Source organism: Gossypium hirsutum, chromosome D06, assembly GCF_007990345.1.
Source record: "Gossypium hirsutum isolate 1008001.06 chromosome D06, Gossypium_hirsutum_v2.1, whole genome shotgun sequence".
In the NCBI taxonomy this organism is placed as follows: domain Eukaryota; kingdom Viridiplantae; phylum Streptophyta; class Magnoliopsida; order Malvales; family Malvaceae; genus Gossypium; species Gossypium hirsutum.
Window position 1 is genome coordinate 48,741,978 of NC_053442.1, and position 20,841 is coordinate 48,762,818.

The 20,841-nt window shown below is 32.8% G+C and overlaps 1 protein-coding gene across 1 annotated transcript; it reads right to left on the bottom strand.

Annotated features, from left to right (window-relative positions):
* Window positions 1-17,579: 17,579 nt before the first annotated feature.
* On the bottom strand, window positions 17,580-18,532 carry LOC107900645 (dof zinc finger protein DOF1.5). The gene has a single exon (XM_016826315.2). The coding sequence runs from the start codon at window positions 18,261-18,263 to the stop codon at window positions 17,760-17,762; it is 504 nt and encodes a 167-aa protein (XP_016681804.1). The 5' UTR covers window positions 18,264-18,532; the 3' UTR covers window positions 17,580-17,759.
* Between the last annotated feature and the right edge of the window lie 2,309 nt (window positions 18,533-20,841).

The following is a 20,841-nucleotide window of genomic DNA, read 5'->3' on the forward strand; positions in this document are numbered from 1 at the left end:
ATGATCTACCAATTTGGTTTGCGATATAGCTGCCCTACCAAAGGCATCATAAACATATCTTCTTCTCATTTATCACATACCACGTTTCACATATAGATGATATTGGTTCACACAAAAAGGAGGGTATTTTATCTCAAAACATGAATTGACCATACTTACGCCAACAACATTGGTTTAACACCACTATAACCAGATACCATACATTACATCATTGAGAGGGAACACTTACCTTACATAATTTATATAGGAAAAGGATTTTATAACATAAGGAAGTAAGAATGAACTCACTAGAAAGTCTAATACAATAATCTACTCAGCAAGTCCTTTACCTTTGTTGCTTGGACCTTTGTAAGTTTCTCGAGATAAAAAGAGACAATTATATCTATTAGATCATTAAAATACTAAAATTTAACTTGCATGTATGAATCAGTTGCATGCAACCCAAAATCAGGAAGTTTCCTTCTTAATGAATAATTTTAAAATCTATGTATGTGTTACTCTAAATACATAAATTCCTTCGATAAAAACCTAAGGGTTACCAGAAATTACCAGTAAACTAGTACTAACAATAACGTCACCCAGAAATTGGAAACTCCTATTAACGATTCCAACTTAGAAATTTCTAAAGGTTTAGAAAAAAATACAATGAAGAAGAAGTAGAAGAAAAATGTAAAAAATATGCTAGCTAGACATCTTTTTATAGCAAAGACAACCAGGAACAAAACTTAGTGGAAGTTAGAGGATCCCACGATCGCCTGAGAAGTTCAAGAAGAAAACAATTAAAAATTTAATCATCTACAATACGCTAGTTTAATTCTAATTAGGTCTCAACTAAACTCCAACTTTACTAACTGAGCTGTCATAATATATACTAAACACAGAAACAAAGTTGTCGAGTTTTGAACTAACGAGTTCGCCCAAAACATTTGGGGTTGGCAGATAGCTTAATAGAAGAGTTCGCCAAATTTTGAAGTTCGCCAAATAGCGAATACCACAAAATACACTTACCCAGTCAAAAACAAATACTTCACTAATTTATTCATTTTCTACCCTTGACTAAACTGACTTACATGTCAAATAGTAACTTGACATAGTCTCCGTTGGACGGGTTGTTACAATTTTCCCCTACATAGAAACATTTGTACTAAAAATTCCTACACTCAAAAAGTTAAGGATACTATTCTCTCATCAAACTTTCTCTCTCCCAAGTGGCTTGTTCCATATTTTGATTTCTCCATAATACCTTTACAAATGGAATTATTTTGTTTTTCAACTCTTTTACTTCTCTTTCTAAAATGTGAACAAGTTCCTATTCATAAGACAAGTTTGGCTCCATTTCCAGTGCTTCGACTTGCATTACATGATTTGGATTGGATCGATATCTTCTTAACATGGACACGTGTATTTTTGACAACTCTAATGGTAGTGTCAATCTATACGTCACGAGACCAACTTGTTCCAGAATATCTTATGGTCTCATGAAATGTGGGCTTAACTTCTATTTTTGACCTAATCTTATGACTTTTTTGCAAGGAGAAACCTTTAAAAACACTTTGTCACCTACTTCAAATGTGATTTATTTCCTTTTTAAATCAACAAAGTTTTTTGTTGATCTTAAGTAGCTTTTAGATGAGTTCGAATGATTGAAACTTTCTCTTTTATTTCTCGTAACAGATCAAGGCCAACCATTTTCCTTTCACTTAGTTCCATCCAACAAGTGGGTGATCTATACCTTCTTCCACACAAGGCTTCAAATGGTGACATTCCCATACTGGCGTGATGACTATTATTGTATGCAAACTCCACCAAAGGAAGATGTTTTTCCCAATTCAGCCAAAAATCTATCACACAGCTTTTGAACATGTCTTACAGAACTTGAATCACTCTTTTAGACTGCCTATTTAACCGAGGGTGAAAGGCAATACTGAATCATAACTTGGTTCCCAATGATTCTTGTAGTTGCTTCCAAAACCTCGATGTAAGCATTGGGTCTCAATATGAAACTATGAATGTTGGATCCCCTGAAGGCGTATAATTTTAGATATGTAAAGCTTGACCAACTTTTCCAATGAATAATTCATGCACACAGACAAGAAATAGGGTGAATTAGTAAGCCAATCTACTATTACCAAACTGAGTTCTTCTTTGAAGGATTGAGAGGAACACCCGAAACAAAATCCATGGTGATCTTGTTTTACTTCCACTCAAGTATCTCTAAGGGATACATTTTACCTTACGGAACTTGATGCTCTACTTTAGTCCATTGGCAAGTCAGAAAACTTGAGACATATTATGATATTTCTTTCTTCATTCCAGGCCACCAATACAAGCTTTTCAAGTCACGATACATCTTAACACTTTCTAAATGAAGTGAGAAGGGTTCTTGATGAGCTTCTTTCAATAGTTCTTGCCTCAAACCATTTCCAGTAAGCAGATACATTCTTTCCATAAATCACAGTTCACCATCTTTTCCTAAATTGAAGTTCGTCACTTCATTAGACACCATACGCTGCTTAAACGCATCACATTTTGCATCCTTTAACTGTTCTTCCAAAATTTAAAAAAGGAAGGTAGGTTGAATAGTCAATTCTGCAAGGAGTGACCCATCAATTTCCAAACAAACATTCACTCGAAGGGATGTCAAAGCTACCACAATTTTCTTGCTTAGAGCATTTGCTACCACATTAAACTTTCTGGGATGATATTCAATTACCAGATCATAATCTTTCAGAAGCTTTATCCAATGTCGTTGGCGTAGATTAAAATCCTTCTATGTTATTAGATACCTTAAGCTCTTATGGTCTGAAAACACACGACACTTCTCCCTATAAAGGTAGTGTCTTTAGATCTTTAGTGCCAACACTACCGTTGCAGCTTTAAGTCTTGAGTTGGATAATTCTTTTAATGTGGCTTGAGCTAGCGAGATGTATAGGCCACAACCTTTTCTCTTTGAATAAGCACACACCCTAGCCCATTAAGCTCTTATGGTCTAAAAACACATGACACTTCTCCCCATAAAGGTAGTGTCTCTAGATCTTTAGCACCAACACTACCACTGAAAGCTTTATGTCTTGAGTTGGATAATTATTTTAATGCGGCTTGATCTGGCGAGATGTATACACCACAACCTTTTCTCTTTGCATAAGTATACACCCTAGCCCATTAAGCTTTTATGGTCTAAAAACACATGACCCTTCTCCCCATAAAGGTAGTGTCTCTAGATCTTTAGCACCAACACTACCACTGCAAGCTTTAAGTCTTGAGTTGGATAATTATTTTAATGCGGCTTGATCTGGTGAGATGCATACACCATAACCTTTTCTCTTTGCATAAGCACACACCCTAGCCCATTAAGCTCTTATGGTCTAAAAACACATGACCCTTCTCACATAAAGGTAGTGTCTCTAGATCTTTAGCACCAACACTACCACTGCAAGCTTTAAGTCTTGAGTTGGATAATTATTTTAATGCGGCTTGATCTGGCGAGATGCATAAACCACAACCTTTTCTCTTTGCATAAGCACACACCCTAGCCCATTAAGCTCTTATGGTCTAAAAACACATGACCCTTCTCCCATAAAAGTAGTGTCTCTAGATTTTTAGCACCAACACTACCACTGCAAGCTTTAAGTCTTGAGTTGGATAATTATTTTAATGCGGCTTGATCTGGCGAGATGCATACACCACAACCTTTTCTTTTTGCATAAGCACACATCCTAACCCATTAAGGGATGCATTAGTGTACATAGTATATTCCATGCCAGATTTTAGTTAGGCTAATATCGGGGCCTTGGTTAGTACAACTTTCAACTTATCAAAACTCTTTTGACATGCCTCTGTCCATTTGAACTTTTCCTTCTTCCTTAACAAACGCATGAGAGGTGTTGCTAACATGGCGAATCTTTTTACGAACCTCTTGTAATAACCCGCCAAACCCAAGAAGCTACATACCTTAGGGATGTTCTTTGGCAGATTCCAATCAAGCATTACTTTAACTTTATCAGGGTCTACCCTGGTACCTCTAGCATAAATAACATAACCAAGAAAATGAACTTCTCTCAGCCAAAATTTGCATTTATTGAATTTGGTGTACAACTTGTTCTCACACAAAGTTCTTAGCACAATCCTTAGGTGTTCCTCATGATCAGCCATGTTGGCATATTAGTTAATCCAAATGGCATCACCAAAAACTCATAATGCCCACACCGTGAACGAAGTGCAATTTTTAAAATATCATTGTAATAGGCCCAATTTGCCCGGGCCCAAAAGTACGAACACAAATAAACCAAAAATCAAAAAACCAATAGCAGTCTTTCTTTTTTAATGTCCAGTATTACAAATCCCAAATACCAACAATAAACCCATTACAAGCCCGAATCAACCAAACCTAAACAGACCCTAAACCTGAATCAACTAATAGACCCCAAACCCAATTTTCTAAACCCAAATCTCTCAGGCCCAGACCTCGTGCGTGCATCACCATCAGGCGCGTGCATTTTCTTCACATGGATGTGCTTCTGTCTATTGTTCCAGGCTGGCCGAATACCTACACATACAGACGAAAGCAAGCAGCAACGGATAACAGATGGGATTTGAGGGAATTTCATTTTATTTATTTTGTTTTATTTTTTCTGTAAATCTGGCTATAAAAGAGCCATTGGAATACTGTAAAGGGGGACAGATACACACGAGATTGCATACAAAAGCAAAAAAGAAAATATTCAAAGAAAATAGTGTAAAACCTAGTTTCATAAGGTGATTTTTGAAATCTTTCTTTGTTTTTCCCTGTTTCTCTTTTGCTTTTTTCATTGCTAGTGTAGAAATAAAAAAGGGGGTAAGTTTAGAGAAAGGAAATTTACCTGGTGACCGGTCTCGAGCTCACTCCACCGCAATCGAAGCCGTGCATGGAATTCGGAGAGCCCTTGTTTTGAGGCGATAAACGGCGCAAGAGGAGAGGGGAGAGGCAAAGTTTTCTCTGTTGTGTCTTTGTGGCCGAATAACCCTGTTTAGGGTTTTAAAGTTGGTTCTTGTGGGGTGTCGAAATGGCGGCGTTTGGGGCCTGAATCAGTGGCCACCAAAATGGTGCTATATTGGCCCTATAACCCGTGCGTGTAAACCCGACCCAGGGAGGATCCGCGCATTCTGACTTATTGGTTTATTTGCGCTGAGAGTCCCTTTATGTTATGCTCAGTTTCAATCGGATTTCTTTTCCTTTTTCTTAATTTATATCGCCTATTTAACCTTGTTTTCATTTCGATCCAAGGTCAAGCAGTGCCGTTTTACATTTGATTGTCGTTATTCCAATGTTTGTGTGAAATTGCTGATTGAGTCCTTCAGGGTTGAAATGGATTTCATTTTAGTACGGATTGGTTTTTTTAATTTAATAATATTTTAATTGTAAATTAATCCTATGTTCGTATGTTATAAAACTTACTATTATTTGTAATATTTATTTTTGATAGTGTTTAAATTTATTATTATTATAGTTTAAGTTGCAAATAATTATTATTTTGGTTTGTATTCTATATTTTAATTTCATTATACACCCATAGTTTGAGTCAATCGTAATTTTATTTAATTTTACTTTCTTTTATTATTATTCTAACTTTATTCAAAATTTTGATTTAAAATTTGTTGATTGTTGCCCTCAATTTCAAAAGAAAATGCTTTTCACATTTAATTTTGATTTCAAAAGTTTTAAAATAAATCAATTTTATTTATATATTCATTGTTTTTAATATTATTTTAATATTTAGCTTAATGTTATTTTCAAACCTATTTTAGTACCAGTTTAGAAATGATACACAAATCCTTTTAAATTATTATTTTAATATGTTTTAATTATTAAATATCATTTCAAAATTCCTATTGTATATTGTATTTTCAAATTTGACATTACTATTAGTTCCATTGATCTTGATAAATTTTATTTGATACTTTATATCTTTGAATAATGTATTAAAAACATAACTTAAATCTAATTTTCATAATAATGCTATATGACTCTTTGGTATATGTATATGTAGGAAAATATTTTAGTATCTATATATGTATATAAAATATGGCATTAACTTTGAATTATTTTCTTTTTCTTTTCTTCTTTTACATAGTTTCAAACGTAAACATTTTGGTTACTAAAATTCTATTTATTTTATTAGTTTTATCACTTGTTTATTTAAGTTTGTACAATATAATTAAAATCAATGTTGATACTTGTATAACACTTATTTAATTATTTTAGTTTAAATTTAGATTTTATTTCATATTCTACATTGTATGCATTGTTATCCAATCACGTTCCTTTTACGAGAATTGTATTTTATTAAGGCACTATAGTTGTTTTATTACTTAATTCCTAAAAGCTCGATGTTCATAAGTTCTCGAAAGAACCGCGCCTTAACTTACTAGGCTTTGATTCTTCCCAATGAATTTAGATAATCGAGTGTTCAATTTATTAAAATCATTCAATTTTAAAACTAAGCATTTAAGATTTCAAAGTGTTGAATCCTAACTTACTGGATGTGACATTTTGCTATCTCGATTTTAAAATAAAGGCAAAGTTTGATGTTTAGGAACTTCGAGAAATTGAACCCTAACTTACTGGATTCTGATTTCTCGCTTGACTTAAATGACCAAACAACCTTGTCAAAGTACATGATTTTTAAAATTTGAAAAATTAAAAAGATGTACTTAGTTTTGACGATTGAATTGTTGCGCTCTAACTCACTGAGTGTAGCACTTTATTTCTTCAAAATGAGTGCATCTTGTTATTCAATTTGGCTTATTCAAATTTGAACTTTAAACGGATCATATTTTAAAATCTTTTCAAATCCTCGGCACTAAGACATTAAACAATCAATTCGGTACCAATTTTGGGCGTTACGAGGGTGCTAACCCTTCCTCGTGTGTAACCGACTCCCGGACTTATTTTCTCAAATCTCGCAGACCTAAAATTTATTTTTAATGGTGAACCGATCACACCTTAATAAAACATCGGTGGCGACTCCTATTTTCATTTTCAAAGTCAATCCCTATTTTTTTCAAACATAAAAATGGTTTCGACAATAATCAACTTTGATCTTTACCTAATAGTAGCTAGAACGCATATATTTTGGAGAAGATTATAGCTCCACTTAATTTCTCAAACAAATCTTTTATTCGAGGTAGTGGATATTTATTCTTCACATTCACTTTACTCAGTTGATGGTAATTATGGAGAGTCTTATCCTTCTTCTTTACAAACAAGATTGGTGCCCAAGGTGAAACACTTGGTCAAATAAATCCCTTGTCCAACAGATCCTGTAGTTATGTCTTTAATTCCTTCAGTTCCAATGGTGCCATTCTATAAGGGGCACAAGATATGGGCGCAGTACCATATAACGACTAAAAAGTCAGTGTTGTCAGAATGTGTGGTTTCGTAACCTTTTTTTCGTAAATCAGACTCGTAAATATTTTTATTAAATATTTACAGAGTTATATTTGAAGTGAATTGAATTTAGGTTCGGTAATTTTATCGAATTAGTGATTAATTAAGGTATAGGGACTATAGTGTAAAAGTGTCAAAAGTTTAATTATTAAGGAATCTTTAATTAGAAATCAAGTAAGGGGGCTTATATAGTAATTAGCCCATTAGAATGGTTATAGTGTACAGTTTGGGGAATTAAAATATGAATGTTTATGTTATAATTTACAAATTAAATAAAAAAATAAGAATATAATATAATAAAACTAGTTAGTGGAATAGAAAAGTAAAAACATTTCTGTTTCTCTTCATGCAAACCGAACCTTAGGAAGAAGTGTGGAACGTTCGACTCTTAGGGGATTTGATTTTAAATCCAAAATTGGTTAGTCTAATCTAGTCCCTTTCATGTAATTTTTATATATTTTTAAATCTCAGAAACTTAAGCTAGCCAACCCATATAGTAGTTTTTAATGCTGTTAAAGATTGTGAATGTTTCCATTCATGGATAGTTAAATTTCTAGGGATTAATTTGATAGATTTTAAGTTTAGAATTGAAAAAGGATTAAATTGTAAAGTAAATTGATGATTTTGTGCATTATGGACTAAATTGTATAAAAATCAAAATTTTGGGATAAAAATGGGATAGGGAGTTAAATTAGGCCAAGAGTAAATTAGTATTAAAAATTGAGGTTAAATGTGAAAATTATTTTAGTCTTGATTTTAGGGACTAAATTGAATAAAATAAAAACTTGCATAAATTAGAAATTGAATGTAAAATTTTATTGTGTATTGATGAAATGTCTTATTATTTTAATCCGTAACTAACTTCGGTGAATAGGTCAAAGTTCACTGTTTGTATTTCTATAATCTTAACTATTTCAATTATTGTATATAAACATTGCATCATATGGTAAGTTTATAAGGTGAGTTAGTTCTTGGAAATATGTATGAAATGCTAATTGAAATGAATGGATGTGATTGAATGATTAGTTTTGTAAATATACTTAATTTGATAGTTATGAAAACAACGCATATTGAATTATATGTTGAGTTGAATTGATTTGAGAAATAAACAATGTTGACAAATACATGATAATGGAATATGGATTGATGTAAACTTGGTTTTGATATTGAGGATTTGGTATGTTGAATTGAATCGAGAAATATGTCACCCTATTAACTGTTCGGGCAGGGTCGGGTATAATTGGCATGCCATACGATATGAATAGTTTAGGGTTATATGACTATGTGTCAAGGAGTGCTGGGCACCCCATTTGTCGATTATACCGACCAATGTTGGGCACATTTATTTGTTTGTTTTTACCGGCCAGCGCAGGGCGTGATTTATTATTATGAATTTATCTGTCAGGCACTGGGTGCCAAAATAGTGTGTTGGTTGGATCAGCATATCTGTCCAAGTTCGAGTCATTTTAATAGGGAATTATAGATGAAAATCGAAACCATGATGGTAAAACATTGAGTTAAGGATGAATATGAACTTTGAACGTATTCAATGGTAAACTATGAGATGGAATGTGCTAGAATATGTTTTGAATTACCAAATGCTATATGTAATGAATTTTTCATGTTCTAGTATTGATAATAATGTGATGGTTTTAAAAAATGAATAAGTGAATTTGTGTGTAGTAATTGCTATGTTGCATTTAATTAATTATGTTAACTTATGTATCATTTTGTGTTAGAATAAATATTAATATTCTGATTGTTGAAATACCATTGAGTGTATTTAACGTACGGTTGTATTTTCTATGCACATGTTAGGTACTTTTTTATTCGATCATCAACTTCAGCATCTAGCGACAATCCCGAACTCAAGTGTTAGTGATGTGTTCATTTTGGTCTTGGCATTTTTGAAGTTATTTATATAAGTGTATATGTATGTGATGGAAATAATCATGTTGTTATTATCTTGCTAGGTAGCTTGGATCATATGTTTAATGTTTAATGGTGGAGAAAATGGTATGTTATGTGATATGCTTTGATTAATGTTTGGTTATGGAGTGATGATTGATAAGCTTAGGTATGCTTGAAATGAATTGGTAAGCTCGGTGTCTAAACATGAAATAGATTGAATGGTCATTTGATGTTTGATTTAGATGATTGTGGAAGTGTCATTAAAAGTTTATTGAATTGGTATATATATATGTGTACTTTTTTTATTGTTCTTAAAAAAAATTGAACTTGTTGAGGTGCATATTGTGGTATATTAGTTAGACAATTAGGTTGATTGTTAAAGTGATATTTTTGACATGTTGGAAATGAATAGGAAAGTCCTTACTTGATGATTTTTTTATGTTATAATTGTGTTATAAGGTACCATTTAAATTCTAGGTGATTTTGGCATGAAATAGATAATTTAAAAAATAAGATTTTACCATTTTTGAGCTCAAGTATCGATATTTTGGCATTTGGTATCAATACTAGGCCATATGAACAGTTTTAAAATAAACAAAATGTCAAAATGGTGTATGATACCATTAAATAAATATCGATACCCTTGTGTTGCACAGTAAACAGAATCATGATTTTGTAACAGTCTGTTTTCAGTGAAATCAAAATAGTGGTTTTGGGACCACAAATCCTATGTGAGAAAATTTATTTTATTATTATTTTAATGTCTACAATATGTTTGCAATGTCGTATAAAAAATTCGTTAATAAATTTCAACGTTTGCATGCTTAATTTAGTGAAAAGGACTAAACCAAAAAAGGTGAAAAATTAGAGTTCTATAAGTTAAAGGTACTAAATGGATATGAAATTAAATAGTTAAGGGATTTATGTGGTAATTATACCATTGTTTTTATGAGTGGACAATTATGGACATTAAACATGTGATTTCAAAGGTTAATTAATAAGGTTAAACTTGTAATTCAATAAATAACTTAAAATAAAATATAGTAAAAGGAAGTATTGTTTTCCAAATGAGTTTCACCACCAAAATTAGGGTAGAAAGAAGCCATAGCCAAGCTTGAATATTCGGGTACATTAATCTCTTGCATATAAGTATAATTTTATTTCGTTTTTAATGATTTTTATATTTTTGAAGTCGTTGTAGATCTAGCTAGCCTAGGGACTAATTTGCAAAATTTTTAAAAGGTTAGGGTTTTTCCATAAATATATTCATGTGGTTTTTGAGGTTTTATGGAAGAAAATGAATCTCTGTTGATAGAAAAACAACTTTTGTAAAGTGAATTTTATTGAAAATGTCAAATAAGGATTTATTTGTAAAATGTGTAAAATACATGGTGAAAATTGTGAAATAATGAATTTGATGAGTTGATATGGATCTATATGAAATTCGACTAGCTTGGGTAGGGATGAAATTGCATGAATTTCAAATTATGAGCTTAAGGACTGAATTGTAATAAAATCAAAACAATAGGGGAAAAGCGTAATTTTGCAAAAAATAAATTTGGACTAAATTGAATAGAATAGTTATTAAATAGATTGAATTTCTTTATTTAGATCAAGATAGACCTTGTAATTGGGGTAAACAAAAAGCTTCGGATTAGTCGACTCCATTTGTACGCCTGTATCGTTGAAGTAAGTTCGTGTAAGTATGTAATGTTTTAATGTTATCTTTTGAGATATACGTAAATTATGGACTATTATGTAAATGATCAATGCAAATCCAACGATGTTTCGACAACTATAGAGCCCCGTTTGAACCTTAGAAATTCGTGGGCTACAAATGACAAGTCATTAGGGTTTACCTGTTTCGAGTGCTGGTCTTGAATGTCCTACTGATGGCTGAGGTCTGGCATGTGTTGTGGATACTCCACAACTCGTGTGAGCAGCATCGTGTAGCTTACATTTCGACCCACATCTCGTGTGAGTAGGCCTATTTCACAGCTCGTGTGAGCAACTATGTGTATGACATAAAAGATTACGATTATATGGTTAGCACACTTCGTGTGAGCTATCCCACGTATCCAATGATATTCTAACGGTTCAACATGCATGAATTTGAAAGGATTTGGTAAGTGTTCAATATGAACCAAGACATGTATGTATGAAATACATTGAAATGATGAGTTACATGGAAAAAACATGTTTTGTTACGATGGATGGTAAATCCAATTAAATTATGCTCAAGTATAATGGTTATCCTGTTAAATCCATATAAATTATGTTCAAGCAAGCTAACATGTTTGTGTTGGTACTTAGGCTTGTGCCAAGCTAAAGGTTGGATTATGCCATATTAAATTTTAATGTTATGAAATGAAATGGTAAGTTGTGTTTTATGTTATACGAACTTACTAAGCATTTCATGCTTACATAGTCTTCTTTTCCATGTTATATAGATAATCGGAAGCTCGTTTGGTTTGGAAGCTCGTCGGAGACCTATCACACTATCCAGCGACAATATCGATAGCTTTTGATGTTTTGGTTTTGGATATAATGGCATGTATAGGTGGACTTGTATTAATGATCTAGTGGTTATGTTTGGCATGTATATATGTAGTAATATGGTTGTTGGAATTTTGGCATTTTGGTGCTTAAATGGTTGGTGATGGAAATAGTCAAGTAAAGGTGTATGTTGGATGACCAATTTGGTATGTTTGGTTGTCTTTTGATACATGATAAATTATGTTATGGTATGGTATGGAAATAGTTGTGTGTGGTTGATTTATGTCAAATATGTTTATGTTTGGTTAATTTGATGATTTATGCCTTTCGGCATATTGGTTGAATGAAATTTGGACATTTGAAATTGGTCATTTTATGTATGTTTGAACATGTTTTGATACATTGGTCATATGTGCAAATGGCTTGTAAGGGTGTGCTTGAATTGGGTGAAAGGAATGGCTTGAATTTGGCTTATTTCTTGTCCACAAGGCCTAAGACACGGGTGTGTGTCTCAGCCATGTGTCCCTTGTAGGTTTTAAAAGTTGCTTTTCGAAAGTTACACGACCTAGCACACGGCCTGGCGCACAGGCGTGTGAGGCCATTTCGAGAGTTACACGGCTTGGCACATAGGCGTGTGGCTTGGCCGTATGACCCAAGTTAGAGAGTTACATGGTCACGAACACGGGCTAGGACACGACCATGTGCCCCTACTTCGAATGTCCACACGGCCTGAGACACGGACGTGTGTCTTAGCCGTGTGACCCCTGTAGTATGAAATTTTCTATCCTTTTGTATAAAATTCTAAATGTTTCCAATTTAGTCCTGAATCGATTCTAATGTGATTCTAAGGCCTCGAGGGCTCAAATAAGGGACAATAAGCATGTGTTTGAATGAGTTATGTATTGATTTATGAAATGTTTGGTAATTGAATGTTTTAAATTACGTTTTTATGGTAATACTTCGTAACCCTATTTTGGCGACAGATATGGGTTAGAGGTGTTATAGATTTGGTATCGATATTTAATAAGGTATCGATACCCAACATAAAATATCGATACCAACTTAAAAACTTTAAAATTTTTTAAATTTTACAATTCAATCATATTTCATGCTTGAATTTCACAATTAAACCCTTGTAGACTTTAAATTATTACATTGCATAGTATGCGAATGGAGTTTGTGTAACTTATATATATTTATTTGTATTTTCTTGTAGCATTCTATTGCTTGAATTCGGTGACCAGACTAGGTAAGGGGTGTTACATACCAGGCTCTAACTCAATTGAAAATTCTACTCTTTGTCTAGCGACATATCTAGAAGTTCTTTTGAAAACACATTAGAAAATCTTTTACAATCGAAACTTGGCTGATATCCATTCTTAACTCAAATGAATCCATAATATATGCCAAGTCAGCATTTGTGCCTTTAACCCATAACTTTTTGGAGAAAATTGCGGAAATTATTGTACTCGCAAAATTGGTCTGTACACTAGGTAACAACACTTCTTTGCCTTTCTTAGTTAACATACATACTCCTCTAGCTTGACAATCAACTACTGAGTTATGTCTGGTCAACCAATCTAATCCAAGAATAGCATCGAACTCATGAAAACAACAAGTCCACCAAAACGGTGTGCTCGCCAAAAATTAATGAACAATTCTTAATCGCTTTATTAACCATCGTATTTTGACCAAGGGGTTGGTCACTAATATATTTGTCTAAGAATAAACAACTTCAAGACTCATACCTTCTACAACTTTAGTGCAGATGTACGAATGTGTTGACCCCAGATCTATTAATGCATGAATGTTGTTTCCAATAAAAGAAAATTTACCTGTTATAACCTTTGGTAAGTCAGCATCTTCTTTAGCCTTCATTACATACGCTCTGGCGAACACTCTAGAGCTGGGCTTGGTATAGCTCTTTTTCGGTGCCCTCTGAATTGATCCTGATTTTGCTACCACTTTTGGTCTCGCTTCTTGCTGAATACTTTGGGGTCATCTCATAGATTGTTCTGAACTTACTTCAACCTTGGAGGGACAATTTCTAAGTTGATGGTCTAAAGACCCACATCCAAAACAAGCTCCGGTATGCTTTTAGCATTTTCCTATGTGATTTCTCCCACATGCTTACAGACAGAATTCCTCATCATCCTGGATCCATCCATACTAGCAATCGAGGTAGCTTGTCGACCACCTTCATCATGTTTGAAACTCACGGGCCGCAAATCCTTCCTTGATGCTAAAAAGCTTCTATCTTTCTGCTTCTTGAAATTCGACGAGGGTGGTGGACTAGAAAATCCACGTTTCAATTTTTGTCTGTCATGCGTTCTACTCTTTTCCTGAACTATCATATCCATTTTATGGGCCTTAGCCATTATGACCACTAAACTCTGACATTTAGATGCCGCCACCATGGCACGAATTTTATCCCTTAAGCCCTATTCGAACTTCACACATAAGACTTTCTCTGTCTGAAACATATCTTTTACAGAGCAACTAAGTCTGATAAACTCTCATTCGTATTCCGTCACAGACATTCATCCTTGCTTGAGGAATAAAAACTCCTCCTTCATTTTTTCAACATACATCTAGTTCACATATCTTTCTCTAAATTTCTCTAGAGAATTCTCAGTCTATCAACTCCTCAAGGGTCACACTTTTCAACGTCTTCCACCATTGATACGTCTCCCCCTCTAACAAGGAGGCTACACATAAAAGGTTGTTCGCTGGCGTGCACTTTAATTCATTAATTACTCTGCAAACGTGTGATAAGTATTGCTCTACTACTGTGGGTTCATCACCCTTATCCCTCAAGAATTCATTGGTGTCTCTTTTTCGTATCTTTCTTACATGATCACCTTTAGGTTGGGTTGCAGTTAGTATTGGAGGTGTAATAGGTACTGGTCGTACCATTTCAGGCTGAGGTTGGGGTGTTTGGGCTCTCCCTATGAACTGGTCAAACATCTGACTCATCATTGTGAAAAAGACATTGGGAAAACATTTCCAGCTGCATCCAAATCAGCTATAGGAGTCTGCCTTTGTGCCTGAAGTACATGGCTTTCAATTTCTTCACATGTTGCCTCTTTCGAACTTTCAGACATATTCTTTAATAGCTATAACAAAACTTATATTAGCTCAAATTACAATGACTAAACTAGAAATGTATCATGCATGGAAAGGTTAGCCTTCGATTTTTCGAGAATCAGTTCAACTTTAGCTTTGATACCAAAACTTGTATCACATCATACTCAGATTCGGTGATCAGGTCGGGTGTGGGTGTTACACTAACTGATTCCTTATTGCATACAACGTTTTAAGGTTGAGAGAGTCGTTGCAGCTGAATTGAAATTTAGTTAGCTATTACCTCGACAGCTGTGCTATAAAACGTTCTATTTCACTTGACTAAACTCCCCTACCCTCGATAATAAAATACACCATATATAAAACTTGTTCTAAATGCACCATATAGCTAAAGCTTAAAACATAAAATGCAGTGTATAACCAACGGTAACAACAAAATTATAAACAATCCATAAAAGATTCTAGAACAAATTGTTTGTTTTGCTGAATACATGCAGTCTTTTTGCCCCTCAGCCAACTTGCAAACAAATTCAGAGGGATTCAAAATTTTTAGTATGATTAATTTATTTTCAAATTTTATTTTTAATGGGATGAATTTATGATTTATCTCATATCAACAATTATATTTTGAAGGAATTTTAAATAGATGTGTTCATGGGTTGTGTTCGGGTCAAGTTTAAGTATGATATTGATTTATGCTATGCTTGCTTAATTTTGATTCAATGGTTTACACAAGTTCTTTTTAGATATGTCTATATTTTTTAAAATAAATTATACATATTTCATTTGTTAAAAATTATAAAAGTAACTAAACTCTTTTTAGTTTACTTGCATAATAGTGTTATATGTTACTGTAAATTTAATTTTTATGAATTATAAATTAAATAATATGATACAAACTTAAAAAAACGGATTGAATTGTGTTAAGTTTTAAATACTTGAATCCAAATCTAATATTTTTAAAATAAATTGAACTTTTTTGCCTAGACTTATATTTTCAGATTTAATATTTTGACTCAATGTATTATAAATTTAGAAAGAATTCAAATTTTAATTCCAAGTATTCCCCAGAGGCCAACTACCCTCACACAAAAAGGTCATTCTCTAAAATACTTGGGAGTGGTTAGATTAAAAGGCTACATGAACAAAGCAGAGCCACTAAAAAGATCCAGTTTAGATTAAGATATTTGGTTTTTGGTAAAACAACAGTGGAGGGGTTTTCACCAAAGAATCGCTTCTCAACTGAAATCTCAGCCACTATAGAGTTAGCCCCCAGCCTTGATATCTGGATGGCTTTTTAGTTCAGTGTATGTGGAAAGCAGATAGAGACAGGATAACCATTAAAAAGAGGGCAGCGATTTCATCCATGCACTTGGCAACAATTCTGTCGTTTCCCGAATGAAATTTCTTTGACAAAATAGATCCCCATGGAATTTATATTTGAAAGCAACAGTAGCTAACGCTAGGCTTCATTCCTTTTTATTAGTTACCAATTTATGCATGAAGTTAGCTGAGATAGTGATAACTTTTGGCCTGGTGGTGTCTTTTGTGGACCGCTAATTATGTTTTCGACTTTTCATGGAATTTCTTTCTTCTTTTCTGGGATACAAATTTAAGTGGTTGATTTCCGACACCGAATAATAGCATTGATACTTCAACACATGAACAATCTCTTTCCATTTTTAAAGAGATGAAACCATTTATCCAATTGTCTTTATTTGTGAATCAATTCCAACCCTTTTAATTACCCAAACTTCATCAATTACCAACAAAAAGAAAAAGGATGGCATTTCTTCTTATTTCTTATCCTATAATTTCTACTCAATTTTGTACATCAATTATATATAACCCATAAGATTAGAATAGTGCCAGGCTTTTACTTACAAGTCTCAACATTTACATGAATCAGGCATCAACCCTTTGTCTGAAGAATATTTCCCATTCTCTGACCAATCTTATCCCTCCAATTTACATCACGCGCATGATCGTGATGATTCCGTTTATCAATTTTTCCAGTGGTCTCATATTTTGATTAATTAAATTGGATATGGGCGATCTCTCCCTAGGTTGATTTTGTACTACTAACATACCTATAAATCTGTAAATTTCGTATTGAGAGTTAGATTGTTTTTTAATTTTTTTGCTCAAAAAATAATAAATTAATTTATATATGTTAGATCAAAGAGCAAATCGATCCTTACTGTTAAAATTTTCATTCACTATTACTGTTAAAGCTTAACATAATTGACAAAATAACTAAACAATTACATGTAACGTGTCACAGATACCTCATACTAATTAACAGGGATTGGTTTTAAACCATAAGAATAAATGAAAATTTTAATAAAAAGATATATAATTATTTGAAATAACATACATAAATTAATTTATCTATATTTTAAATAAAAAATTAAAATATAATTTAAATCTTAATACAAAATAAACAAACCTGCCTATGATGATTGAATTATTGCACATTTCTCCTCATTATAATTTCAACACGCAATTTGAAAATACTAATCCCTTATCTACCTCGTATAGATATTTCAGATTGCAAGTTATGATTAAATTAAATATTAAGAAAAAAAACAATGCAAAATTGATTTTCCACATATTTTTAAATAAATATCCACCATATAATGAAGAAAAATAAATAAATAAATAAATAAATATACCCACCATATAATTAATAGTAACGTCAGAAGACTAATTAATCAAAAACCATCCTGTATTTACATTGATCTGTAATTCAAACAATTTTTTTTTTAATATTTGTTGAAACTTCTGCCACAAAAAAGAGAAAACGGGAGAGAGAACAGATAAGAATTACTAGGAGTGAAAATCAGTAAGGTTGAAGTTGAGCAGCTGAGCAGCTTATTCGCCTCCGCTTCATTGGAAAAACTTGCTGGAAACCTCCACCATTGGTGGCGGCAATATGCCACTCGTCCAACACTATCCCTTCCACCTCAAACTGTTGCACCGCACTAGACCCATCATATAAACACCCTTCTTGGAACCCACCAAGACCAAGACCAGGACCCGGTGGTTTGGCTTTCCGGCGGCCAGCCCCAACGGGGACGTTCCGTAGGGCTCCACCTGCTGTCCAGTACCTTTGGCAACCTTTGCAGAAATGTCTAGGCTGGTTAACGTTGTAGTTATTGAAGTAACAAAATTTGGTCTCCATGCTCCTGCATCTAGGGCAAGGTATGATCTTGTCTGGCCTCTTATCAACTGTCGGATGATCGGCTTTGTTAAGCTCTCCGTTTACTTGTCTTCCATGCAACGTAATTGTTGTTCCAAATAGCTTGATCCCTTGCCCTGATTCTTGGGTATCCATTATTACCATTTAGATCAACAAACAGATATGATCAGACAAAAAGAGAGAGAGACAACGGACAAAAGATCAGGTAAGAGAGTTTCTTTAGTTTGGGGTTAAAGGGTGTTTGAGACTAGTCTTATATATATGCGTGTGTGCGTGTGTGCGTGAGAGAGAGAGAGAAAAGGTAAGAAAAAGTGAATGGGATTGAAGGGGAATGGCATTGGCATGTGAAGGGATGGAGTGGCCGCCAACGCCCAGAACCAGTTAGGTGGCGTGGAATAGTAGATGGTGAGCTTTTTCTCCACATCATCACTATTACTAACATTTAAAACCAAAAATCCTTTCCCACCGAAGTGGGTCCCAATCCAGGTAGGTTTGCTTACGAAGTGTCACATTGATTGAGAAGTTAGGAGCATAAATACAAATTAATAAAGAGATAAATTTTTGCTTCTTTAATGCTTGGACTTGTTTACGGGTCATATTGTAACCTGATTTTTGGTAAAAATTATTATTTAGTCACTTACAAGTTTTATTAAAATGTAAATAAATTAGTTTATGTACATTAAATTAAAAAGTAAATTGATTTTTATTGTTAAAAATTAGGGTGATTGATGAAATAAGCAAAAAGTGACACGTGATATGCCATTTGTATCTTACGTTGAAGTACAATGACTAGTTTTTAGCAATAAAATTGAATGAAATCTTTTTTTTAGAATGATTAGCTTGCTCTTAGATCTAACGTGAAGGGATTAACTTATCTATTTTTAAGTGGGGGCAAAATATAATCTAACTTCTAATATAAGGGTATTCATAGTAATTTTACCATTTCTTTTAGATTCATCAAGTGGATTATCAAGTTATAGAAAACCTTGTTTTAAGTCTTAATCCGGACATTTAACTCATACATGTGAGAAATATAATAATAGGTTTTAATTTTCTAAAATATTCGTATTACTGTTTAAAAGGAACGTATATGTATTTATATAAGCTAAAACCTTCATCCATCTTTACCCCAAAAAGAAAACTTCATCCATCTTCTTTTATATTCTAGACTACTTTAAATTGATCTCTTTTCTTAGATTATATATATATTTACCCAAAGAAAAAAACTACTTTGCTAAAGAAAGGGGGGAAAATGAATTCCATCACTAATTGCATTAAATTGATGCATGAAATGATGGGTCAAGTTAAGAACTTGGTTCTCTTAAAGAATTTTCTTTTAACTTTATTTTTTTTTCACTATGAGTTGGCGGCAATTGTGCTAAAATTCGATTCCAAAATAATAATAATAATGGTAATTAAAATTCTTTTCAAAAAGAAAAAAACATGTATATAATTATTAAGAAATTCAGCAATCCTTCATGTAGATCAGCATTAGTCATATCAAAAGCATGAAAAATGAAAGTTACTTTTTGTTGCTTCATTAAATTATTTAGTTTCTTGTCCAATCAGATTCCACCAGTGACATTAAAATAAAAATAATAAAAAATTGGTTTTTCTTAGAGTTGTTAATTGAATAATTAAGTATGGAATAATTGCAATTCCTTTTTCTTTTCATCTTTTTCCTTTTAGGTTTCAATGGATTTTGATGATAACTTTGTTGCATATTTTCTTTCATAAGATGTGGGATAATTTTTATTTTTCTTTTGATAAAGGAATCTTTTGTTAATTTAATTAATGTCAAAGCTGCCTCATTTATGTCACCTTTTGGAATTATGTAATTTAGACAAGGAAGCCTTTACTTTTCTTTTAGTTGGAAAAGATTCACTTTTTCTTTTGGATGCTTTTCAACTCTCTTTTTTCAGATAAAAGAAGAGGAAAATAAAGATTTCTTAAAGATCAAAGAGAAAAATATATCTTTATATGGCATCAATAGTCTATTAAGGCACGAGCTCATTGCTCCTTTTCTTTTCTTTATGTTTCTTTGGTTTGATTAATGCAAAGGAGATGTCTAATCAAGTTTCTTAACATATTTTTCTTTTAATAAAGATATATGCTTTATAGTATTTAAATTTAGTTTCAATATTTAAATTACTACTTAAAGTTTTTTAATCTAGATTGGTATCCAAATTTATTTTTTATCACATATTTTAATAAAGTTTTGTAACACCATTACAATGAGATGATGTGAACCAAGTCATAGCTTGTGCATAAATGCCCGTGATCAAGGCGTGCAAAATAGCCTAACGCGATCCTTTAAGTAAATTGGGCTTACTTAATCACCAAGTTTGGCCCAATTCTGGGAACATTCTTGAAGACCCATTTACTTGATTCTTGTTGACTTAGAAAACATAATAATAAATTGTAGTTACTAGGCTAATTTGAATTCTAACGGTAAGATAATATAGAGAGTTTAAATTCCTTAGGACTTTATCTTGTAGATAGACTTAAATCTGTACCGTTGATGTAATTCAATCTATACTATTGGATGTAAGGAGAACTCTACTATAAATAGAAACCTTCCCCACCTTATTTGTATTATTGGGAATTGAACCAAAACAATTGAAAGCATTTACTCAAAAGCTTTCTTGAGCATTCTTTCCTTTCTAGCGTTTTTCGTTGAATAACTTTTTAGCATAAATGCCTTGGAGAATTCTTTAAGATT